General features: G+C 31.8%; 2 protein-coding genes across 2 annotated transcripts; one reads left to right on the top strand and one right to left on the bottom strand.

Annotated features, from left to right (window-relative positions):
- Positions 1-3,146, bottom strand: LOC130890826 (tigger transposable element-derived protein 1-like). Its single transcript, XM_057795179.1, has 2 exons — positions 2,712-3,146; positions 1-2,501 (listed from the first exon to the last, which is right to left on the bottom strand). Exon 2 carries the CDS (start codon positions 842-844, stop codon positions 164-166), a length of 681 nt encoding a protein of 226 aa, XP_057651162.1. The 5' UTR covers positions 845-2,501; positions 2,712-3,146; the 3' UTR covers positions 1-163.
- Positions 2,946-25,391, top strand: LOC130890824 (putative helicase mov-10-B.1). The gene is made up of 13 exons (XM_057795178.1): positions 2,946-3,308; positions 5,278-5,499; positions 6,421-6,577; positions 9,218-9,578; positions 12,247-12,374; positions 13,506-13,824; positions 16,684-16,826; positions 17,874-18,044; positions 18,300-18,441; positions 18,654-18,919; positions 20,173-20,387; positions 22,320-22,605; positions 24,721-25,391. The coding sequence occupies exons 1-13, from the start codon at positions 3,296-3,298 to the stop codon at positions 24,911-24,913; spliced, it is 2,616 nt and encodes an 871-aa protein (XP_057651161.1). The 5' UTR covers positions 2,946-3,295; the 3' UTR covers positions 24,914-25,391.
- Positions 25,392-26,933: the final 1,542 nt, after the last annotated feature.

Genomic DNA, 26,933 nt, shown 5'->3' with positions numbered 1-26,933 from the left:
TGGACCTTAATCAACTATATTTAGGTGATCAGTGAGACAATTGAAAATGGGATCAACCACTTAAACCTAAAAGGTACATACCATCATAAGGTATACAGATATCAAAAACCTAGATTATTTATTGCTTCCATCAAAGACTCACTACTATTATCAAGATCCTGCGCTAGAGCTTACCATCTAGTAGAAGGGTTAAGTGATCTTTTGAAGCTTTAAATCCTGGTGGCCGTTTCTCTTCACGCGATAGAAATGTTAGTTTCGGCATTCTTTTCCAAAACAAGCCTGTTTTATCAACATTGAAAACCAATTCTGGAGGATAGTTTCCTTCTTCAATTATTTTTTTTAATATCGCTAGAAATTCATCCGCCGCTTTTGTATCACCACTTGCTGCTTCTCCTGTAATCTTTATGTTGTGAAGGTTATTTCGATGTTTAAATCTATTAAACCATCCTCGACTAGCAACGAAAGTTTCACTTTTGTCAATTGTCTCAGCCTGAATGTAATTAAAAATTCTTCTAGCTTTTTCCATTATGATAGATTGGCTTAATTGCATATTGCGGTCAATTTCGTCGTCAATCCATATAGACAGTCGTTTTTCCATTTCCTCTATGATATTATTTCTAGAACGGGTAATTCTAGTAGCAGAGCTTGACGTAGTTGCAGTTGCCGATGACAGTATTTTTTCTTTATTCTTCATGATGGTCCTTATTGTTGAAGTTGGCAAATTCAATGAAGCACTAATTAGAGTTAGACATTCATCAGAATCTAATCTTCTAATCTCTTCCATTTTAGTTTTGAGTGAAATGCTTTTTCTGGTTGCTTTCTTTTCTTTTTCATTATCACCCATAGTAAAAAGCTTAAGATCAAAATATTTGACACTGTAATATAGTATTAAATATGTAAATTAATACCTACTTACAATAATATCAACAAATGTTTCCAATAATTAAAAAATGTCTGTACAATACGGCACAAAACAAGAAATAGAAGTACACTCTTTCGGATATGTATTTGAAACCTATCACTGCATAATATTTCGGGGAATCCCCGTATACTGCGAGCGATTTCGGGGAATCCCCGGGTTGAAATAAAAGAGCGCTAAACCGAAACAGCGTTAAGCGGGGTCTTACTGTATGCAGAAATAAACATGAAAAAAAAACGCGACACAGTGATCAATACTGAGTCAGGTATTATTAAAGCAGTGACTTTCCGTGTCATCGATTAAGATCTGTTCTGGAAATCATTCCACTGTACGAAACCTTTCTGAGGTATATGATAATGTACTTATAAAAATAGCTTGGGACGAGCCATTTATAATTCAAAGATGTGTTGTGTAAAATTATTCCTTACATATGAATTTGAATCTAATATTTTGGACACAAAATAGACATAATTTAAATTAGGGGAGCAAAGTGTGAGAGTTAACAACAACAATTGCTGTCTGTGTAGTCGCTGCCCTCATATAAGCTTCCCCAAAAATAGAGCTGATATGTTTCAATGTGACCACTCACTTTCCCAGGATTATTTCTTAGCCACGTGCATAAAAGGTGTTCAGTGGCTTCATAAACCCCACGCCCAATGCTTGAAGTCGATGGGATGTGTGAGGCGGAATAACCAAAATATGCACGTTATTTGTTCGCGCCGTCTCGAGGAACGTTAAATTCTTGGTATGAGGGGCATGGCCATCTAATATAACTAGAACTGGTTCTTCTTTAGTTGGTTGAGCATGGCGCAAGAAATTCTCGAACCATATTGGTGCGAAAATTTCAGGTTGCATTCATCCAGACTGCCGGGAGGAAGACCCTTCTCAAAAGCTGGGTCTTTTCTAACGCGAGGGAAGATCAGTAAAGGAGGCACATATTGCCCAGACGTACTAAAGCAGACCTCTGCCGTCACCAAGGTTCTACGTTCAGCTGACGCCAGCAGTTTCTTCCCTTTCAATGAAAGAATTTTGGGCTGTTTGTTGAGACTGTAGTTATGTCATTTTCATCTGTATTAAATATTTGGCTTGCAGAAAATTTAAATTTGCCCATTAGGTCCCCCCAGGAGTTCAAAAAAGGTCCCAACATTGTTTTTATAAAAAGCGGATGCTCGAGCCAGTAGGTATTTTCTGGTTGGGGAATAGAAATTTCTGGATGCCGCTTTAGGAAACCATACACCCAGTCCCTTCCTGCCAGACCCAGCTCCTTATTAAAAGGATGGATTGAATTTTTTTCTGCAAACTCCAAGGCAAGTTTCTGAAAATCTTCTATTGTTGATCCAAAAAATCTCTTTTCTATATTTAAAATGTGCTCTTATTATAGCTTCTCTTCCTCTTGTGTAAAAACAGGCCTACCCATACCTTTTAAAGGGTTATCTTTTTGAACGCGCCTGTGTAAAGTTCCTCGGGGCACATTAAGCTCCCACGTATTTTTTTTCACCGCTTCTTACTGCTGCTATAGCTATTTTTATTGAGTCTTCCGACCAGCTTTGTTGAGATGTCTTCCATTATAGTTACGCACCATCTAAAATAAATAAAACATAACATATTTTATTTTAGGATAACTTCTGGGGCAAAGAGGAACCATATTCCACATTGCCCCAAAGTGGGAATTGCTAGTTAGAGAACTATAGAAATGTCTAAAGGTTGTTTTAAATTATTTCCACTTAAAAAATTCCACTTAAAAAATAAGGCCATTTATAATTCTAATAACAAAGTTAATGTAAACACTTACCTTTTCTTTCAAGAAAACGTGGTGAGTCACAAAAATGGAGTTCAAACACAACATAACCTAACTGAAGTTACAATCGATTTATAAAAGAGTTGATAAATAGGTTACTTATCATTTACAAAGGGATAGAAGGGGGTGGCGCCAAAAGTATTTAATTCAAACGGATATTCCACTTTGCCGCTCTGTTCCACATTGCCCCACATTTCCCTATATGTCGAATCTCATTTTATGGTCGGCATTGTAGATATATAAGAATATCAAGTTATATCCACATATTAACAAAATTAGCAAAAACTAGTTATTGATATACAATAAACTGTCAAGCGAAATCTAGTGCCATTAAATTTTAGAACACCCGTAGAATGGTTTGAATTACAAAGCGTAATTTAAATATCATATTTTTATTTTATCATTAATCTCAATTTGTTTTTAAAACACGAGTGAAGTACCGAAGAGACTGTTTCTAGATAAATATACGCTGAATAATCGTAGATACAGTTTCGTATACCAGTCTTGACCTTCAGTATAAACGTACTGCTTATCTTAGAGTGACTAATTTTTTATAAATTGCAAGTGAATATCACGTCATGTTAGTGTTAGGTAAGTTATTTGTAAATTTATAAGATTATTATATATATAGTTTTTTACTACAAAAAGTACAAGAATTCGAATCTTAATCTTTATTATATTGTAAAATAAAATTCAATTCAGATGACCAATGCAAAGATTCTTTTTTAAAATTTAAACAAATAACGGAGCAATCGGTAGAAAAAGGTCTTTCAATAAACATCTTTATCACCATTATATTTCAATAAATTCCAAAATTACTGTACCAATCAACATACGTTATGTTAAGCTTGACCTTTAGTCTTTGGTATAATTTTTATATATTTCGAGATATTGTTTTAAAATTCCAGTCATTTTATTTCAAGATAATAATCCAAAATAATTTGATATTTTTCAAATATAAAATGTGTTGAAATCTGTTTCAAGTTTTTTTCATTGGAACTTGAGAATTCCTTTGTGTAAATATCACGCTTATGGGTATTAGGTTGTTATATGTGTATATGTAATGGAATTTTTGTTTGGATCAACTGAAAACGTCGGATACATGAAATATCACATACTTCTAGGAGCGATAATTCAATATTTTTTTTAAAATACGTGGGGTGCTTTCAAGATACTTTTGTCTCTACTTATATCAGTATCTATCAACATAAAATATTCACATCAATGGACATCAAACAATCCACGCCTTTTTACATTAAAATGAGGTCTTTTTTCAATCTCTTCACCCTTTTGCATGTATTTTTTTATTGTTTTAAACTATTATTTACTTTACCTCTTTCGTCTGCAGCATGTTTATGAGATTTTCAATCTTTAAAGTAGTTTTTCAAATCAAGATGGAGACGGCTCTCAAACAAGTTTCTGAAAAGTGTCAGCCGATGTTTCTCTGTGCGATTTAAATAAATCTCTTATGAAATATATAATATATCAATTAAATTTTTCACACTATTGACGTAAACGACTTTGGTTGAAGCAAACTATGGTTACATTTGAACTTAGTCTATAAGCTAAAAACGAGGACTATACATGGTGATTTATTGCCAAAAGTTATAGACCACAACTAAAGTCATAATGAATCATATTTCATAATACATAAATAGGGACTCTTGTGTATCGAGTCTATAAAGTATGAAAATAAGTATTAACTTGGGGAAGTTTTACAGAAAATTGCTTATGCTAATTTTGAAAATTAGATAATGGAGCTAATGCTGTTAAAAATATTTATTATGAAATTATTTCGCCAGGATCCCCTTATATTTGCACCAATAAAATGATTTCAGCTATTTTTCTAGAGGTTGTAGTATTTCTAAAATCTTATGTTTGAACTTTTGATAGCACTTTTGTTACAGGTTTTTGATTTTGTGGAAAAGAGAGAAGTTACAGAGTGAATAGGGTAGCTGTGGTAACACACTCTTTTTGGAAGACAAAAACTACTACACATTCAACACGCAGTGGTAGAGTGCATTGTCATTGTGCAGCAACCAATTATTCGTGATGTCTGATTGTTTCTGGAATTCTAACAAGTAATTCTAGATAAAATACTAGATTCGCGGCATATCCAATTCATGCTCCAACTAACCAGCGCCTTTCACAGACGCAGATAAGCGTCCTTCTTATTCTCAAATGCTCATGTGAGCTTCTTTTGATCTTGGATCCTTTAGTAACAGTCACTATTTATTTTGGTGCTCTATTCGGAATCATACTTGAAGAATATTTCAAAAGCTTTCCCTACCCATAATACTGGTTTGAGCAGCCTTGGATCACTTTCTGCTTATTCCAAATGGTCTTCTGCAATTGACATTTGATGTTTATGCTTTTCTTGAGGTTTTAGGGAATAATTTTGAATGGAGCATTACAGTTTCTGGATAATAATCGACACGAGTGATTCAAGTTCCATTCTAGTTGGTATTCTAAACTGACACAAATTTATGAAACAATATGTTTTGAGCTCACAAATAATTTTTAGTAATTGTCGAAATATTCATAAATATTTATTTTGTAGAGAATTTTGTCAAGGACTTGTTACGAGAGAAAATCATCGTTAATTACCAAGCTGACCGAAATAGAGTTCGAGAATTTTACAACCAAAAATATAGAGGATTAGGAGAATGTTGTTTTTACGACTTCAACTGGAAATTGTGGGAAAAGTGGTATATCAGCTCATTTACCAAGAAAATAATATATTTTGACCAGAGATGGATTGATCATTTTGCTGCAGAAGTGGGTATGTATTCACAGAAAATAGTTACTTCTTCTACTGAATCAAATACCCGCTGACGACACGGCTTTAGTCTATATAGGAGAAAATGTGGTGATCGATACGATTAATCTATATTAAAAAGGATTTTACAGAAATGAACTCAAAATAAATATCAAGAAAACATATTATGTAGTATTTAAATAAACAATAAATTCAACCATTCATAAATTGGAATCGATAGTTAATATTTATAATAAATTAATAGTAATGACCATCACTTAGGATCATAATAATTGGAGTTCAATTAGGTACTTAGATGTATAATAAACGATTGTGCTTTGAGGTAAAAAGCTGTTGAATCGCAGACATATACAACTATTGAATGCACAAAAAGAACTGATAAGGCCATGGTGCTTTGACCAAATGTAGCCGTGGATAAAGTAAGCGTTAATCTATAGTGTAGTAAACTCTCAGACACGTGCTTGATGTAAAGACTACAAGGTGTGTTCTTCCCGAGGACTCATTTTCGACTCGTTCTGCGCATCTCATTGGGAGCGAATTCTTATTGGCTGCTTCCCAGCTGGTGCGCAATAGCACACCTTGTAGTCTTTACATCATGTATTCAATTCAAATGTTTCAAATTGGCGCGTCGTTTTGGAAGCAAATTCTCATTGGCTGCTTCCCAGCAGGTGCGCTATAGCACATCTTGTAGTCTTCACATCATGGTCACATGCACTATATGGTTATATTACTTCTTGACGTTCTCATTCAAAAACTTTCTCATTCACACTTTTTCAAATGTTTATGACATATTAAATCTTATTATAATAAATAAGAATATGGAATTGCACATAAAACTTCATTTACTACGATTCTACTTAATAATGCATTGTTATAATTGTGACATAATAGATTCATATAATATAACATTTTTATTCATTACAGGTGGTAATCGTGTAAATTCAAAACCATTTCAAGAAGAAGCGTACGTCGATGGAATAAAATGTCACATTTGTAACATAGTCTTTACAGAACGTATTTCTCGTAAAACGCATCTAAAATCACTACCTCATCAAATTCGGACCCAATATTTGAAAGATCCGTAAGAAAATATTTTCTACTTTTTAAATAAAAAATTGTCGATTGAATAAGAATGAAATAATTGAAGCAATTATTACCCGAAACAACGGTTTATTCAGGCTTTTACATCAGGAACACTAGAAGGACTAGAGAATTTACTTACCTAAAAGGACGGCACGGGTCATTCTACTCGTGCATTATTTTACTCCACTTATCAATTTCGTTGATTTATTTTTATCATTTTACCTAATAACTCTAAATTGTAATAAAGGTACACTTTTAAATAATTTTTGAAAATCCTTGGAATAAAACTTATTTTTAATAGTCTGTGAAACATAACGACAAAAAGAAAGTCATGCGATAATAACAAAATATTCTTATATTGAATCATATGATAAAATACAGTTAGAAAAAGTACGTAAATGATAGCTATATTGATAAAATTATATTAACTTGCACTAAATCAATTACTCTTGCAATTTATACACAATGTAATTTTAACACTACATTTTCCACAATAATTTTTTTACACTTTACACAAATGTTTCAAGATTTGTTCTCACATTCCGGTCGAATTTGGCATCTTTTTCTTTTGTGGCCCCTCTGAAGAATATTTTACGTTATGTTTTGAGCTGTTTCGCAAGTGTGTTGAATATCTCGAGAATAACCACAAGTTGATTCAATAAGATTTTTTGCAAAGGTTAATCTGCTTATCTTTTCATATGTTGTTTCTTTATAGAGAATCCAAGAATTCAAAGCAGCTATATCCAGAATATTGTAAAATACATGGACTGGCCATCTCCTTGTCCCAGCTCTCGTAGAATACTTCCGGCACATAGAGTCCATGGCATCTACTCCGACTTTGTTTTTATTATAAAACTCTACCGTTTCTGGCTTTCCCTTTTTACCTCCTGATATACTTATGTCACTGTGCATTGCAATAGCACATTTTTATGTCTTTTCGTTTGATATGCGGTGAGCGAATGCTTTTTTTCATTTTGAAATATTTGGTGCTATGCAAATCAGAGTGTTTCCTAGCAGAAGGCGGTATCTTTTCGATTTTTTTATGGTTCCTACTAAGGAAATTTTGCTTGTTTGGAGTTTCTCAGCCAAGTTCATATTGGAAAAATAATGATTACAAGTGTACATTTATGCCACTATTTTTATATGGCTCTAATAGGCGTAAAACGACATACTCTCCCATCTGATCCGAAGACCTATCTTATTTTCCCAAATATGGAAAAGCGTTCAAGCAATACTTCGATTTCACGTCTGCCAGAATCCATTATTTTAGACAAAACTTGTCCGGCTTGCTGGGCATGTATTGTATAAATGGACAACGACATTTCATTGGATACAGTTGTTCGTCAGCTGTCACACGTTCACTAGGACTATATACAATTATTTATAAAAAGATCCTAAATTTCTGAAGCTAGTGCAAACCTATCAGATTGAAAACTGTTGTTTGGATTGTCGAATCGGAGATGTTTCATGATATTAAAAAATCTGTCCCTAGGCATTGCATTTCTCAAAATATTAGAACCCCAAGTTCTATCTCAGCAACCTTTCACGTATAAATTGTTTTACCCTAAAACACCCCTTGCGTAAACCAGTGAAATAAATATTAGAAGTTCTTCTTTAGTAGTAATACTCCAATTTTCATATTATGAATTCCGTTCTTTTGTATATTTTTGAACTATAGTCAGTCAAGCCAGTTGTCATCAATTATTTGGTTGAAAGCCGACAATGGTAAATTTTAAAAAAATAATAGGCCCTGGAGTTATACGCAAAATATTTTTTTTGCTTGCCTACCTTGTACCAAAACTAGTTGAATCTCCGTCCATTCAGTCCCATCGCGAGCCACTTCATTGTTGGTTGGTTGATGAACATTGTTCGTGATCCACACTGGAGTCTGAAGAGCAAGAATTTTCATTTTACCTTTCAACTATAAAATCGGGATCCTCTTCAAGTAAATTCAATGATTGAGTAGCATTACTTATGGATGGTTGATTTATATCCATTTCGTCCAAATCAATCTCTAATTCGGATGCTTCTTCATCCATTTCCCGTAATGCGGTGAGAGCTACCTCGGGATTTTTGTATATAATTTTACTCATAAACATTCACTACTAATAATCACTATGAAACAAACTAAAAGCGGACGACTGTTTTGATGTTTAAGAGAAGGGTCATCATCCTACAGGTAAACATTTGCAAGCTGTGGTGGGGAAAAGGTCAAAATCATAATTATCTCTCCCAGGAATAAAAGAGATCCTAAAAAGAATAGTTTTCAATCAAGTTAAAAGATATGATAAGTTCTGAAAGATAGAAATAGGTGTTTTTCTTTAAAGGGTCAAATGACCCTTCCCCGTCCTTCCAGGAATAACTTTAAATATTAAATAATATCATTTTATTTTAATTTTCGTAATTTTTGGGCTTTTAAAAACAAAATAAACAAAGTCAAGAGGTATTGAGAAAAAATAATAATTCATAGGTATTGAAAAATTAGATTTAAATCCCAAAAAGGGTTATTTGACCCGGCCCGCCCTTCTAGTGTTAAATAAAAAAGTTCGACATATTGAAAGTTATGTTCTACTTCAATTATTCGAAAAATTTAATATAAAATATCATATATCTACTAAAAGTTGTAATCTTGTTTCAGACAATCATTTCTCACTTATAATAAGGTTGTTGATTGTGAGTTAGTATTACACAATACTACCAATAGAGATGAACCACTAAAATTGGAGGTACCAACTAAAACTGATATAAACGCTTGCCTTCGCATACAAAATGCTTCATCAAATGTTATTAATATTATGGATATAATTGAAGTGAATTCTCTTATACCGGATATCACAGTCGAAGCCAAATTTGATCATGGAGTACTTTTGAAACAAAACGATTTAGCTGAAATAGATATTCGCGCATATTTTGAGCATAGTGTATATTTTTTGTATCCCATTGTCATCGTAACCTCTGCTGTAGAAAGTAATGAAAATATTTTCAATATAGCACTTCTTGTAAGTACTTTTGATTCAATTTCACTATTCACGGAAAAAAAGATGAATAATAAGACTGACTCTGCGACAAAAGAATCCATTGCATTCGTATCTCAGTTGTTTATTTATTTTTACGCCAAAATGTAATGGCGTAATGAGTGTAGAAGAAGAGTAATGAATTATTGCATAACTGAAACTTATATCTTTTCATTGAAAAAAAGTATATTTTTAAGGCGTGCCTGCGTTTTTTAGTGCTTAACGAAATATATGACGAATGAAATTATGACACAATTCGGTAATCTGTTTTCATTTGACAGTTAATTAAGAAGCCGTAATGCTAATTTTAACACGCAGAAGTGTGAGCTAACTTGGTGACTTTTATTATTAATAAATACGAACACACCAGTTTCACGTGCCGAGCCGTGGCCATCCAGATTAATTCCCCATCCGACTTTGCCGTACTGCCCTAGTATTCTTTGGAAGTCATGCTAACATAACATCTCCCCTTTTTACAATAGTTAGAAGAAAATGTACATAAATTTAATTTATCTAGTCACTCAAATAAGAAGGCTTCTTAATGTTTAGCTTAGGTCTGTTATCTAACCTTGCGTCAGATATAAAAAACTACTGTCAATAATATCAGTGTTCATCCAGTTTCACTGTTGTGATCGTTTACACTTTAATAAACTACCGGAAGGCTTTGGTGTGTGTGACAAATTTTGAGACACTGGCATATTATATTGAAATTCACGTTCGTAAATAATTAAGTTTTGTTTATTATCAACACTATAAATTTTTAAAATAGAAGTATTCGATTCATTTTGTTCTGGTTTAGATTACTGCTGGTGTAAATTGATTAGGTTTTCCATATTAAGGAGCAGGTATTAAATGCCTTCTGTGACGATGGTAAATGTGACCAGAATTGGATTGAATCATAAATGAACGCGGATCTTCAGAAAACTCAGTTATTCTTGCATTGACTCTAAGATCAGTTACCCAGACATAATCTTCTAATTCCAAATCTCACAAATTTTTTGCTCGATGTCTGTTGTTAAATTGTTTAGAACTCTCATCCTTATTCCTACCCTCTTTTTCTTTCAATAAATTTGAGTTTACTCTACAATTCAGTATTTAATTTTTCTACCATACAAAAATTCGGCTGGCGAAAAGCTACATTCCAAGGGAATAGTTCCATAGAATAACAGAGCTTATATCGTCGTTTTTCTTAATTAAATTTTTTGCAACTTCTACAGCAGCTTCAATATAGTCGTTAGATCGAGAAAAATGTGGGCTGCTTGTTATCAGTTTGAAATTGTATTCCTTGGTAAATTTATGAAACTAAATTGGGCATTATCTGAATAATTTTACAGTTTCCATACCGTGAAAAGATTTCTTTCACCTTCCCAATAAGAACGTGATTTTGCACGTTTTTAACCGTATAGGCAAAGTCAACGAAGTCTCGAAGGGTTGCTTCGTTCTCCTTTAATGTGTTTTAAAAAACAAAATTCATTATTACATTAAAATTGTATATTTCTAAGAAAATAAAGGAACATTTACCTTTTCGCAAGTTAACAATTATATAAATTAATAACAACTCTTTGATAAAATAATAATAACTCTTAGGTAACAAAATAATAAGAACATAATTGTTAACTATTCTAAATAGCTAGTAAGTCACTAAAGAAACTTTACGAATGCTTTAAAATAAATATTCATATTTTTACGAAACAAAAAATTAAAACATGTTATATTTGGAAAAATCAAAATTTTCGTATGTAAAAATTGTCTTGATGTCGATGTAAGCTTTGGAGATTCTAAAATAGTCTCAATAATATGATGACCTGTGTCATCGATATTAGGAAAACAAAAATTGTTTTGTGATTTTAGTCTTAAAAACTTCACATTACAGCAGTCGTTTTCTTTGTCAACAACTTGTGCAACAAAATGCTTGTATTTTTTAATTCCAACTAATTTCGATTCATCTTCAGTGTTGCTATCTACAATATCAGGGGAGCAATTGGCCTGAGGCTCGTCATTGCGGTCATCAGTCTTGTGGAAATTATTGACTTCATCTAATTCTAAATTGTCCTCAGATTCACTTTCCATGGTCCAATCATATTCTTCAGTTTCTTTATCATGTTTCTTCTCTTTTAAAATACTTGTCGTGAAATCCTCGCAACAGATTTTCCAGGTTCAATTCTTAACATCTTCTTTCTCTGTCGAGTGCTTGCTTTTAAATGAGCTCTATTTTCCTTAAGGAAATCCAACAAGGTCTCGCTTTGTTCTATCAAATCTTTTATTAGGCATTCTTTTAAGAACCTCTGTTAAATGGGTATATTCCTGTTGCTCTGAATCCATTTTGAATGATTTGTTTGTCTTTTAATTAAATTTCTTTTGTTTACAGTACTGTCTCGTGGATTTTTGGTTTTGTAGGTTGTTATAATACGGCGCCAAACTACCTTCATGGACTTAAAGACGCTTACATCCAAAGGTTGTGTCAAGTGTGTTGAATTTGAGGCAAGAAAGATAAATCTAATATTGTTTCTTTGACACTCTCTGATGATTGTTATGTTTGAATGACTTGATAGATTATCTCCGATTAGAACTTTTAGCCCATCAATTTATATATTTATAATATATAAAATAATATAATATATATAATTTATCCACAACAAACTGACTTTTTCAGGATATCGCAGTAAGATCAGAATTTTCAGATCTACATTCGAAATCAAAATATGTCAGTAATATTCCGAAAGTACTCTCATCAGTTTATGAAATGGTTGACGATATTATACCAGGAAGACAACCACCTCCGTAAGTTACTAATCTACTAGAAAAATATTAGAAAATTCTAGATTTTGTATTTCATCATCCCTATCACCACCAATTTTCTTATCTTCCGATATTCATATATAGGACAAATATCAATGTTGTCCCTAGTACATGCAGCAACTTTAAATAAACAAACGGCCAAGCAGAAGTTTTTAATGTTTTTAAAAATACACGAAATTCTTCTAATTCTGTTGTCTCTATGACTTGTGAACCATATTCCGGGTATAATACCTTAATTGTATTATTTACTTAAATCGTCTTTTATGGTTTTGTTGCTGGATTCGAAAGTTTGGAGGAAGGAATTTTCAATGTAATAATCTTAAAACAATCGAATGTATGTTAATCATAATATTTTTCACTTCAATTTATAATAATAAATTATATTTATTTTGGCTTATTAATTCACTAAATATTGAGAGAAATATTCTATTTCTATCCACTATTATAAGTTTGCGCAGATCATAACTGTATTATATAATGGGGATGTTTTATGTGGTTTATCCCTGCATGTACATTCAGCTGAAACAAGCTTATAATAATACCCCCACAGTTTACGAAAAATATGTTCAAATTAAATAATGTTTAAAACCGTTTACAATACATTTTACTTTGTTTTTCTGTTACTGGCTCTGGTATCTCGCCTCTTTTAAAGTCTGTTGCTAGATTTTGTCTCAAGCAAACTTTGAAACAAAAAAGATCATCATGAATCATTCTAGTTGCAAGTACTTTTTAAAATTATTTTTGTATTTATTATGAGAGGCGATTGTCTCATAACTACCTCTCTTATGTTCATTCAATAGTGTTTAGTGAATTAAGCTTTTATGTCGAATATTTTTCTGGTTCAACTGAACTATATAAGTAAACATGATTGGCAGTCTAAATGCTCAACAATACATTCTCCTTTCCATTGAAGTTTGTAGTGTACTTATCGAGAGAATAAAGTACATTTTTGTATTTAAATAGATAATAAGAGAAATATGCAAAAGTAGTAAATCAAGAATTGATCGAAATGTAAACTACTTGATCATGCACCTAACGTAATATATATTGAAGTTGAATGAAATTCTTTATAATTTTTGTTAATGTATAAGAATAGAAATTCATGTTTTCCAGATATATGTCCTTCTACAAAGAAAAGTTGAAACTAAAGAATTATGGGATTCCCCCAGAACTAGATGAGAAATTCAAAGCATTGGCTAACGTCCATCCACAATTTATAGTCAGAGATACTACTGCAGGAGAAATTCCATTTGAACTTTTTTGTTCTATACTTCAAATTCAATATCCAATTAATAACAAAGAGAATTATCATTCTAATTTGGAAATGTTGTTACATGTTGAGGAGAATCAACTGAAAGTGGATATTAGAGACTACGACATGCAGGCTGCATTAAAAGAGGTTAAAGATAGTGCTAGATTGTACAGCTTGGAGGTAAGAATATAGATATGCTTTATTTTCTTATATTTTAATTATTCTCCACTATAACCAAACCCGTGATATTGTAGCCGATATAGGCACAACTTTACTACTTTACTGCTGTAACAAAAAACTTTTCTCCAAAATTTCCGCGATAGGTTTACTAAAATAAAAAACTTCTATTTGAGAATATGTTCTCAATACTTTTTTTTCAAACATTTTCATCCATAGGTGTTAATGTTATGATTTCCTTTCCTCATCAGCAATGATATGTGAAATTAAATTTAATGTGTGCGTGGAAAACATAGAGTGCAACACATGAAAATCTGATAGAAATCAAACAAGTAGTAAATTCTTTGCCCCTACCATATCAAACAGGCCACTTCAAGTAAGAATGTAGCACGACTGTATTATAGCAATTTAATCTGTACAGAATATGATTGGAGATGACCCAGACATCTGGCTACAGTTTTATAAGATTATGATTTATGAATTCTAAATCAATTTTTTATTCAATACTTGTGTATTGGATGGATCTTTCTTTTTGTAAATGCTGCCGAGAATATCGACACAACTACTGCGGTACCATTCTCACAAAAATCCTAATCTATAAAATGGAACACAAATCCAACTACACTTAAATCAAACGTGTGACATCTTAGTTTTTAGTCATTTTTTTCATAAAATTTGAACAAAGAAACATCTCATAATATAACTATACATGATGGATCCTGCTCTCACAGATATATTATAAATTGATAACATATACCATATACTCTGTAGGTTATCTATTATTTCACCAAGACGTCACACCTTTACATGAGAATAGAGTTGTGATGCAAAATGAATTCCAAGTATAAATTATTTTTTAAACCGCATGAGAGTTTCAGGAGAGAGATTGAAATGAAATGAGAATTAATAATTGGAAACTTTGCATTGATTTGAATCAAATGTTGAATTTAACGTTATTATATTTGAAATCAACCGCACATTTTCATGAAACAAGAAAATGATTTCAAAAAATTGAAAAAAATGTTAAGAAGAAGCATCAAGTGAATTTGAAAATCGTTGCCAAATAATTCAAAAAGAACCGGTAAAGACATCAACATGTGCTACAAAGACGGAAAGAATACCCTCATTTTTCAATACGAATGGTGCATTCACCACTTTATACAGCAGAAATAATCAACAGAAAAAATAACCATACTTTTGTAAACAAAAGTAAAGTATAAGAAAAACCATTTAAATTGTTAACGTTTGGGGAACCATTGTTTTTTAATGAGATTGTGAAGCCTATATTTTTTGATTTCACGAGAAAATATTTAGAAAAGTTATTGCCAGCGGTGATGCAGTTTTTGGCGAAACCGTGTTCTACTGAACTCACGATTTACTGCTATCACAACACTAAAACTTAAAATTAATCTGTTTGACTTACGACAACCAAGTTATCGTCCTAAGATGTGTTTATCTACACTTTATCGTGGCCGTACCTAAATGAATAAATTTATTTTTATGATATTGAAAATTTCGAGATTAATGAAAACAAAATTAGAATAATCTGAATCTGAAATCTGAACCATAATATTGCTTCCCAAATATTTCAACTTCGGGCAAAATCGAGCAGTTTGTTTAGCACTGTTTATTGCACACCATGACACAATATTTCTAGGCCATTTGTACACATTTTTTGTATTTTTTCATAAGTAAAAATAGTTTCTCAACGAGGGATAGGCAGAAGTATTTATATTCGTAATCAGGAGAAAAGGAGTTGCGTATATACCTATAATTTCCATTTGGGAAATCATTTCGAAACATTTTCTGCTTATTAACCAAACTTAAGAGAATATAATCACCTTTTTTTCACTAACATAGTTGAAATATTCAACTCAGTAATATTATTCGAGTAATTTTATAATCTTCCACCCTCCAAATAACATGAAATTTTGAATTGATGCAATCAGAAGCAGATATTTTCTTGAGCACTACTGAAGATAATTCCATTCAACAAGCTCAATCGATATTAAAAATTTTAACATTTCTAGGATATGTTTGTGACATAATGTTTCAATTGGTTCTTCACATTTTGATATTAAAAAATTTTCGAGAAAAAAATATGTAAACTACTCTAATACATTCATTTCCCAATTTTTGTCATAAATTTCCATTTTGAAATGCGAGAGTAACACCTAATTGTTCCTGATCACCATAATTTTAATTCACTTATAGATAAAAAAAAGAAGAAAAATTATAAAAGCGAATACTAATTTATTAAATATTTCGGAATTATGCTATATTGGAGTTATATAAAATTTAAAACTTTTTCAATTGAAATAATTGCTTCTTAGTTGTTATCCATAGATATGTTTAAACTTCTCCTTGGTAGTTTTCAAAATGTATTCCCTTTTTCTTTTAAACACCCATCATCCACTTATCAATCAATATAATTATAAAACCAACCTTTCGAAAAAACAATTCACCTTATATACAGCCTTCGAAGTAAATACAGAACAACGCACATATCAAAAGGTACAAGAGAATCCACCTAATAAGGACGAACTAAAACTGAAGTAAACGATAAATAAAAGAACAAAACATAATTTACAATTGTCCTGGTTAGGTCTTATTGCTTATAATAAATAATGAACTCTTTATAATGTGTCTGTATATTGATCAAAACTCCTTAACCTCTTTTCTGAAGAAGACTTATTTTTTAATTTGTCAATTTTGATTATTTAACTACATTTAGAAATCGAAAGAAATGAAGTAGTCACAAATCAATCGCTTGATTGATGATTGGTCGTTGTTTTCTACCTAACCTCAACGTCAAGCGATACATATGAAAAACTAAACATGATTCTTTCTCATTTTCTATAGGTTCCTGGATTAGCAGAGGCCAGACCCTCTCTATTGCGTGGTGATAAAGTATACTTGAAGGAGCAAAAGAATTCTCCAATAAAATTTGAAGGAATTGTTCATCAAGTCGTAGAAACACAGGTTTACTTAGGCTTGAATAGCAGGTGAGTAATTTGGAGATGAAAACTTGGTTTTAAGGTATGGCAACATAGACACCTAAGTAAAAATAGGATGCTTTCCAAGCATCTTCCCTCATGTTTACCCACAATTAGCAATCTGCTCCGTCGAAACAATCTACCTCGGTGTAACACTAGATAAAAAACTTAACTAGAGAAGATGCATTGCTAAACAGGCAATGAGCTCCTAGTAAAATATGGGAGCAATTAAAACTATACCGTCGATAGCGTGCAAAAATCTAACGGAAAAAACTGTGAGTTAACTGTAAGCACAAGATATTTTGACAGCATGCATTTATACTAATAAACAGGAACCTCAAAGATTGTAATCTTTGGATGTGAGCATCCTCCCAACTGATGTTGAACCTCTTAATTTTCTAAGTTCAAAAGGGTTTGTTGGTACATACATGGGTGCAAGACACTACTGACATCTCTGCTCGACACAGGAACAAATCATGTCCGTAGTTATCACCTCTAAGGTGGTTCAAGACAGTATTGAATGGTTGAGAAGAAGAATCACTCTGTCAAGTTTGTGTGACTATGTGACTCCCTGGACTTTATGTCAAGGAAAATGAAGTAACAAACTAAGTTAGAAGTTAGCAATCAGTACTATCACTAGTGTGTTATCGCTCCCTAATTCCTGTACTCGATGGTTCCATCAAAAGTGTAATAAACAGCAGAGTTGGAAACAGGTGGCAGAGCCTCGTCCGGGGTACTGGAGGACAGTCCGAACCGACTTAAAAGGCTATTTTTCAGAAAAGGCTATTTATCAGGTTAATTATGAGCCACTGATATACACCTCATAACAATGAGCTTCACGCATGATACTCAATGTCCAAGATAAAAGGTGAGAAGGAAACATATTGTTCAGCTGCACCTCTCTCCATAGAGGGGAAATTCTAACCGTATAATTTTTTGATTTTCGAAGTAATAATGAATAGTAAATAAAACGGGATATCTTATAAGTAATGAAGAGCTAACATGAAAATAATGTTCACAAAGGATAATAAATAATATTTCACGTTGTTTCTATAGATTCGATAAAATTTTTTTGCCAAAAAAGAAGTTTTATATACAATTTAGTTTCAACAGAAGAACGATTAGAGTTGAAAAGCAAGCATTGAACTTAGCATTGCAACATAATATTATACCAAGTTTGTACCCGGAATATATTGAAATGACCATATTGTCGGCCGTACCCAAACAGTAAGTATAGCTTGTTATCATTCTAACTATTAGTTCCAAATATTGTGCAAGTGTTGCAGAATCAGTTGCTTTTTGTTTTTCTTCTTATTAATAGAGCTTCACGTATAGATCAAATTATTAAAATGAGTATCAGATCGCACTGAAAATCTTCGAAATTATCGTCGTATAATTAGTCATTTGGTATAACTCAAGAAATGTAATGTAGTGTGTGTGTGTTTTTTTATTTAGAGTTCAATATTTGTTACGCTATTTTAGAATAAACTTCTCCAACCGACAGTTGAATGAAGAGCAAAGAATCATAGTTCAAAATATCATGATACCTAAAAATATCCCTTATATAATATTTGGGCCACCTGGTACGGGAAAAACTGTAACAATTGTTGAATCTGTATACCAGGTAAGTTTTGGCACCTCTAGAAATTTGATCTAAGTAAATCGAATCAAATTTGTTACAAAATAATTCATAAACACGAAAATAGTTCCAGACAATAACAATAATTATTATCCTGAACTATTTTCTTCTCGTTTTGTTAAAAATGAGACTAGATGCGCCAGTCATCCAAGTATAATAATCCTTGCAATGAATAAATGTTTTTCAATGAATTTCAGCTCTGGAAAAATTATCCTAATTGTAGAATATTGATATGTGCACCTTCCAATGCAGCGACTAATGAAGTAGCAAGTAGATTAATTGACACAATGCCAAAAAGTGATATGTTCAGATTACTTGGAAGTGCATATGCTACCGAAATCAATCAAAGAGTTGATCTTGGAGATATTGTTAATATTCAACGAGATGGTGAGTTTTACATGCCCTCCTTGGACCAATTACTAAAATATCGAGTCGTGATGACAACCATTGTTACAGCTGCTAGGTAAGATACTTTCTAATTCTTGGTTAATTCCAATTTTTTTAGTATTTGTCTTTGAACGTTAACTTAGAACACAATTTCTTTAAAAGAAGAACTACATTTTTTTAAAGTAGAACTTTATTAATAAAGATTTCAGTTTGGAAGGTGTAATTTGATTCCCGTTAATAAATTTCAATATACATCGGCTTTCACAAATTATGAATTTCTATATAAAGACATCCTTTTCAATTAGTATATCTCCTGTGTTGAGACGAGACAAGCAGAGGCAGTTCCGGCTTGTTTGTCTGTCACTATAGCCACGTGGATATCAAACAACGCTTTTATATTAAGTTTCATTCAAATTGAAAAAAAAAATGTGACAAACATGAGAAAATCTTGAAATCTGTCTATGGCTATGACCCAGAAATAGTTCTCAATGGAAAATCTAAAATTCACCGTGCCCTAAAAGAATCCGTCATATATAAAGTTCGTGATATTGGAATGTTTGCAAAAAGACATGACAAGTGGCTGATGACAATTAGCCGTATGACAAGATTCGCTTCTTTCAGTCTGTCCACTCCCCGCCTTAGTCATTTAATTTAGCACCAGGTGACTGGCTCTTTTTAAACAGAACAGAGGAAATGTTTTGACACTATTCCTATCATTGAGAAGACCATGCCAGATCAGACAAAAGGCTATTTCTATATGTTACCGTTTATGCAGTAAATCTTGGATTGAATGAGTTAATATTTAAGGGAAGTAATTTGAAGGGTATTAATTCAAACTTTTTGGTTAATTTTTCTTTATTTCTAATAAAATCATTTTCTGACTCCGAATTATAAAAGTTATAATTCAATTGTGTTGTGAAATTCACAAACTCTATTTGTATCTGTATCAAAGCAGTCAATTAGTTTCTGGTAGTTTAGCTGCATATCATTTGAGAATAACTTTTCAAAGATTGATTTAACTCATGAAACTAGAAGTATCTGTGTGAGTTATTGCATCGTTTTCCATTTGCTCACGTAAATTTTCAAGCATTTCCAGATAACTTTGGTGCGTCACGTGACCCTCAAAAAAGTACGGTCTCACGAGATCTCTCGCATGGATACCTGTCGATTTTTAGAGAACTTTTCCTGACTGATGCCGACGCCTGTATACTCCAAATTCTGGCAAAAATAATTTCATTGTATAAAGCTAGTTATACTAATACTTTATATTACCGGAAAATGGCAAAATTTTTTCGTCAATTTATCAAAATTACTTAAATCAACTTTTAGACTCGTTAATGGAGGAGTTCCGAATGGTCACTTTACACACGTATTCATTGATGAAAGTGGATACGCAACTGAAACACAAACACTTATACCTATAGCAGGAATTTTATCAAACGTTGATAATAAAGGAGAGTTAACAGGGCAAATTATTCTCGCTGGGGATCATAGACAGTTAGGACCCATTATCCATTCCTCTTTTGCAAAACATTGTGGATACGGTAAGTTGAATAATATCCGAGATTATTAATAATAAGAAGCTTTCATAGATATCATCATAATAAATAAACAGAAAGAATTCAGTCCCGGGTTATCAATTTTTTAAAGGAAACAAAAACTAAAAATACCATCCAGGAATACCTATCTATTTACCTTTTTATCATCATAATCATTTAAGCGTTAGATATTCGTATGTCAACAAAAAAGATAGTCACATTATTTGAAAAAGTGTACTGTAAATCTTGTAGATAAACTTGATGCAATCCATTAAGTTTTTTCATAATATGATATATAAGCGCAAAACTCCTAGTAGCTGGCCCATTATTTTATGAGGTTGGATTTAACTCATCAACTGCCAATTTTTCTGCAACCTCTTATAATCTTTTCATAAATATATTATACTGTCTTTCCAACGTCGTCTATGGAATTACAAAAACTCTTTTATTTCATACTTATCAACGGTTCCTTATATAGTATATATCTTCTTTTGATGTCATTTAAATTACCAATATTAACGGCTATTACATCATTAATTTCATTCTGTACATCCGATTAATAAGATACAAGAAGTAGTTTGAGAGTTGAATTATGTTTGGAGAGCAAGGATGTTAAATTTCAGAAATTTTCTTTGACAATGCTGGTCGCTTCTAAGCACGATACATGTGACTCTAAAACAATACGTTTGGTTGGTCAAAAAGAACTAAATACCTAATAGAAGGTGAATATAGGCTGAAAATCTAAAACACCATCGAGAAGATGGATTGTGTTGCCTTTTGAGCTGGCCACCAGGAACATTTTATTGGTTTTATCTTTATTCAGTTATTTTTATGTGTATTTTTTAGTTTTTACGAGCTTTTTGCCCACAAATTGTAACACTTTTTTGACAATAAAGCATTTCTTTCTCTCTCTCTTTCTCTCTCATGTTTCTTTCATATTTACTCTATATTGTACTCCTTACACTGTATATGATTGTTAGGCGCATCATAAACACCGTGAATCAACTGAACGATTTGATTTCACTTTTTAATGTGACATATGTCAAAGGTCATCTCAAGTACCTATTTGTCACACATATTTATGTTATTGGGAAAATTGAATGAAAGTTACTTGAATCATTTTTTGTTCCATTTATCTTGATATATCATAAAAGATAAATATCATGAGCGCCAGATCTTCATTGCTTGTTAGTACAAGTCGATAGTGAAGGTGCCCATGATGGTTTCATTTTTTTTTCTTATACTTTTCTAACATATACAGCTTTAAACGCCGTATGGTTTTTACTTTATTATATTTTTTATTCTGTATAATAACAAAAGTATATGGTGTTTGAACCTGAAGAACCAAAAGAGGTAAATTACGAGACTAAATTCAAATAAGCAGACCGTTTTTGAAACTCTTGGAATGAATTCATAATTTTCTTCTTTTTGCACATATCAGGGTCCAACAGCGGTCGATTATCATGTCTTAATCGCAAAGTCCTTGGAATCCGCCTTTTTATTTTCGCTATATCTTGATGCACAACTTTTGTGGTAGTAGTTCAGTACTAATGGTACGTCTGGATATTCACACTGTGCTAGTTTTTTGCATTTGATGGATTGCTATTGTTTACTACAGCAAAATCACGGTACCACCAATATTTTATGCATAACGTTTTCAGAGCATATAATATCCATATAAGTAAAAAATACTTTGAATAAATTTTTCTGCATTGAGTATTTATCGAAGATCAATCACAGTACAAAAACATGTTGTATATTGAATGTAACGTGGTTGACAGATAGCCGTTTTAAGAGACCAACACTGTACACGAGAAAATAGATGAGTGTACTTTTTGTTCCCAATTATGAGATTGTTTTTTAAATTCGTTGTATGTTGGATCACGATATCGTTTTGTCATTATTGCAACACTAATATGTATTCTGTTTTTTCTTCAGGAACTTCATTGCTAGAAAGACTTATCACAACGTCTAAATTATATTCAAGAAATACATCAAAAAACTCATACGATAGCAAGTGCGTTAGTAAACTTGTCAAAAACTACAGATCACATGAAACAATATTGAAACTTCCAAATGAGTTATTTTATGATAAAGAGCTCATAGCCGTTGGAAACGATATCACGAATTTATTTATCGGCTGGAAAACTTTGAAAAATGTAGACTTCCCCATTATTTTCCACCATGTTGAAGGAGTAGATCAAAGAGATGAGACCTCTCCTAGGTATGGAGCTCGTTATAATTGTTTGTATCTGAAGAGATTCTTCAATAAATCAAAAACATTACTATACTAATTATAATCGACATATACAGTGTGTCCCCGGATAGGTGAAATGACTCCTGTGGGAACAGTTATTAAGAATCAACATATAGGCCCATATACCAAATTTAGAACCAGAATTTTCAATTTTTATTATAAAAAAATAATACATTCGGAATATTACTACTAGATAAATACGAATAAGTTATAATTAAATTAAAATAAGTCGAAAATCTCAGAAAAAATTTTAGGTTTCACTAATCCCCCTCCTACATCTATGCAAAAGCTTGTACTTATGCTCTCGTATTTGGAGGAGCTGCGTGAGTTATGTTTATTAATACTATACTCTATTCAGAATATGTTATTAATTAACTATTTTTTACAAAACAATTTATTAGTGTAAGGTCAGGGAATCTAGCAGGACAATTTGCCACACTCATTTTCCCAGATCATTTTTCACCACACTGATTATTGGGACATCCTTTCTGTAGACAGAGCAAGGCAGCCATCATGTTGAAAGAAGTCTGTCGTTATGCCACCTTATACCAATTAGTTACTTTATTTGAAATACTGCCTTATTGCTATATTAACATAATAGGGATTGCTTTTGCTCCAATATTTGAGGTTTTGGGAAGACGAAACACCATCTGTACTAAAAGTACTTTCATCGGAGAAAATTATTAATTCAAGAGAATTTCTGTTTCACAAAATTATTTTCTCAGAACTCACCTTCTTATATAGTGAGACAAATTTTGACTTTGTATGCTTCATGAATTCTGTGTAAATGTGTTTTACTTATGTTTGTGTTACGATTTGATTTCTGAGTGACATTTTAAGACGTGAATTAAGAGCAATTAAAGTACCTGCATTAGTTTCATCATAAGCTTTTGTATATTTTTTTGATAATAAAGGCTTCTTGTTTTAAGGAATCTCTCAATCAAACGTTAAGCAATACTTTTGGTCATTGCAATATTTGTATACCTTCCACTGAACATAGCAAAAACTATATTTATCGATATTTGGTTGGTTGCATAATTCTGAATTATACGAACTTTTTACTCTAATGTTAACATTGTATTCGAAAACCATTTAAATATAATCAAGAAGTGTCTCGGTTTTTTTAACAGATCAATAACGCGAATTTAAAAAAATTCTGAGCTATGCCATCAGTTCAAAGTTTGGTTCTACAGAGGAATTTCGATTTTTACACACTATCACATACCTAATTTTTTTAAAAAGAAAATTATATTAGACATAAGTATTTAGCCAGACAGGACTGTATTATAGAAATGAAAAAGTTTATGAGAAAATACTCTTTTAAAACAATAAAAACAACAATTATCGACTAAATATTCGGAGCGTAAAAATTTTCATGAAATGGAGTAGACTTGCTCTGAATTAACTCTAGATAACTAAAATATGTGAATGGTCACATTGGTTTTCATTATTGGTGAGTTTTTTTTTCTATTATAATTGGATTGATATTTTGTTCCCTATTTGTGAGTTTTTTTTCTATTATAATTGAATTGATATTTTGTTCCCTATTTATCCGTATAATTGAGGATCACGTAAGTCACTTTGATAGAGCACGAACATTCTGAGTTGAATATACCACATTTTTTGCAAATTCTTAATGTTTTCCATTGTAAGTGAAAGATTATCGTTATGGCAAAATTTCTCAACGATATAATTTCACGATCATGTTTTTGTTGAATCTCTCTTGAAACTTAATCATCTTAATCAATATTTTCATTGGAATGAAGGAAGATAACTCCAAAACTAGAGCAATATCTGTTCAAATTCAACTTTTAATCACTTTATAATTCAAAAATAACATTATTTGCAGGTAGACAAAGATATAATTTTAATACCAATACTTGTTCTTAAGTTCTGAGAGTTTGAAATGTTAATGCCACAAGTTCGGTAGCGAGAAAATCCTTTATTCACACTGCAAACTAAAAATTCAAATTTCTTCTTATCCATTCTTTTTTCTACTTAATGTCTAGATATTTTGTGCTCCTCATAGAAATACGTAAACAATGTTATGGTCGTGTTATTAGTATTTACTTTCAATTTTAGTTTTTTCAACATACAGGAGGTAGAGCAAGTGATAGAATATCTTTCAAAATTATTTTCATCCAAAGTAAAAGGTATGAAGATAACTGAAAAGCATGTTGGTGTAATAACACCTTACAGGAAACAAGTGAGTATTAAATTGTCATTTTTATTAAACACTTTATGGAAACAACATATCAGCTGGAGACACTCATAGAAAAATTCACATATAAAATTTAAACACAAAGTCCATTCAATTCAAATAAAAGTAAATCCAAAAAATTTTCCAATATACAACGTAATCAGTGGTAGGATTGCAAGAAGTTTCTAAAAAATATTTGATGCATCTGTATAATGCTGTTCTAAACAGATAGCTCAAGTTATACTGATGCCAATGACGGGAAAACCACTCTTAGAACTAATAAATAAATAACTGGCCACAAGTTTGACTCAAGATCATAGCACAGTACCCTGGAAAAAATGCACAGGCCTTTGGGAAGTTCTGGCGTAATGGTTTACTTTATCAAATCAGAAAAAACCTTTCACATAACTAGTTCCTTTTCTCCGAAAAATACTATCTACAAGACCGACACTTCCAAGTAAAATTTGTAGAACAAACTTCACATTAATTTCATGAAGAGAAAGAGCACTGTCACATTCGACTATTATTTCTTACAAAAACAAGAGCACCCCAAATACTTAGGGATACATCTGGATAGCTGGAGCACACTTATCAAGGAAATGTAAACAATTGGAATTGAGAATCATTAGCAACAAGGTTGAAAATAATATTTATATTATATATATATATATATATATATATATATATATATATATATATATATATATATATATGTATATATTATTGAAATTACAAGGTAATTCTATTACTATGTTTTTAAGATATGTACAAATATGTTTCATCTATTCTACAAATATCATCAAATATTAATTATTCTTTTGAAAATGCTCCCAAGGAAGGAGCGAAACGTCAATAATAAGTGATTATTTTGAACAAAAAAATCAGTAACTACAATATGAAGATTTCAAACATCGCTTCAAGTCAAAACATAAAAATCGATTTCAATCTGTGCTTTAAGTCCATTGAGTGTTATATTACATTAAAAATACATAATATTCGTCCATTAACAGAGGGGTACACAATGGACTAGGAAAGGTTTTTTCTTCTACATTTTACGCCACTGGTGGAATTTTAGTATAATTTTCCGATTAATGGAGGGGCATGTGTCGCAAATCTCACCACCAAATTAGATGGCACAGACCATAAAAAATCGCCAAAGTTAAGAGCGAGGGTATCAATAACGTAACGATTTGTTTCCCCTCCTGATTTTGGTCAAATATTTGGATTAGGGATTGATGGTTTTGAATAAATATTTCGTGCAAAATCATTTGAAAAATAAGAAGAAGATTTTGCTGATGACAGATGGTTCCAATCAAGATCATTTGTGAATGTTTTAAATAAAAACTCGTGATTACTCTTATATTTATAATAACTGTGAATTAATCGATGTTTTCTTGGCATGAAAAAAGTGATACGAAGAGAATAGGATGCTGGCAGTCGTGAAGATCAAGAGAACACCAAAAAGAGTTGAGTATGAGATCATGACTTCGGCTGATACTGAAAGCGATATTATGCTACAAATGGAACTTAATGATAGATAATGATATTAAATATCATTAAAGTCACAATACCTAGATCTATTGTTTATTAAAGAAAACTGCTGTAAAAGAAAAACCGTGGCAACGAGCAGAAAATGTGGTAGCTCTTGTTGAAGTTAAACTTACTAAATTAATTGCAGTTGCTTGTAGGTACCACAAGATTCATACGTTTATAGAATATTGTGGAACTAAAATAGATTGAGAACCTTGTAGAGAAAAAATTAGAGGTTATGTCCACCATAAACATATCAAAAAGCCAAAATTAATAAAAACCTATTTTCGTGGAGCTCCGGCTGTTGATCTTCACGACCACCATATCAGATAATGTTGTCTTTCGCTTGAAAACGGGTGGTATATCCAAAATATAGAATGTATGCTAGTTTGCTAGGGATAATTGATAAACAAATTTTTTCCTAGTATTTGAATTTTTAAATCATGATATCAAAGATTTAGAACTTACCATCTAAACTGGAAATCTTGTCTACCTGTTAATAAATTACAAAAAATTACCTAACAACAATAAAGAACATTCCACAATGAAATAGGTCGGCCACAGT

The sequence above is a fragment of the Diorhabda carinulata genome, chromosome 2 (genome assembly GCF_026250575.1).
Source record: "Diorhabda carinulata isolate Delta chromosome 2, icDioCari1.1, whole genome shotgun sequence".
Taxonomy (NCBI): Eukaryota; Metazoa; Arthropoda; class Insecta; order Coleoptera; family Chrysomelidae; genus Diorhabda; species Diorhabda carinulata.
This window is presented reverse-complemented; position numbering and strand designations above follow the sequence as displayed.

Excerpts from the sequence above, each read along its gene's own strand:
- LOC130890824 (XM_057795178.1), top strand. Across the intron at positions 12,375-13,505 it reads CCAGGAAGACAACCACCTCC|ATATATGTCCTTCTACAAAG; the intron begins GTAAGTTACTAA and ends CATGTTTTCCAG. Across the intron at positions 13,825-16,683 it reads CTAGATTGTACAGCTTGGAG|GTTCCTGGATTAGCAGAGGC; the intron begins GTAAGAATATAG and ends CATTTTCTATAG.
- LOC130890826 (XM_057795179.1), bottom strand. The coding sequence starts at position 844 with ATGGGTGATAATGAAAAAGAAAAGAAAGCAACCAGAAAAAGCATTTCA.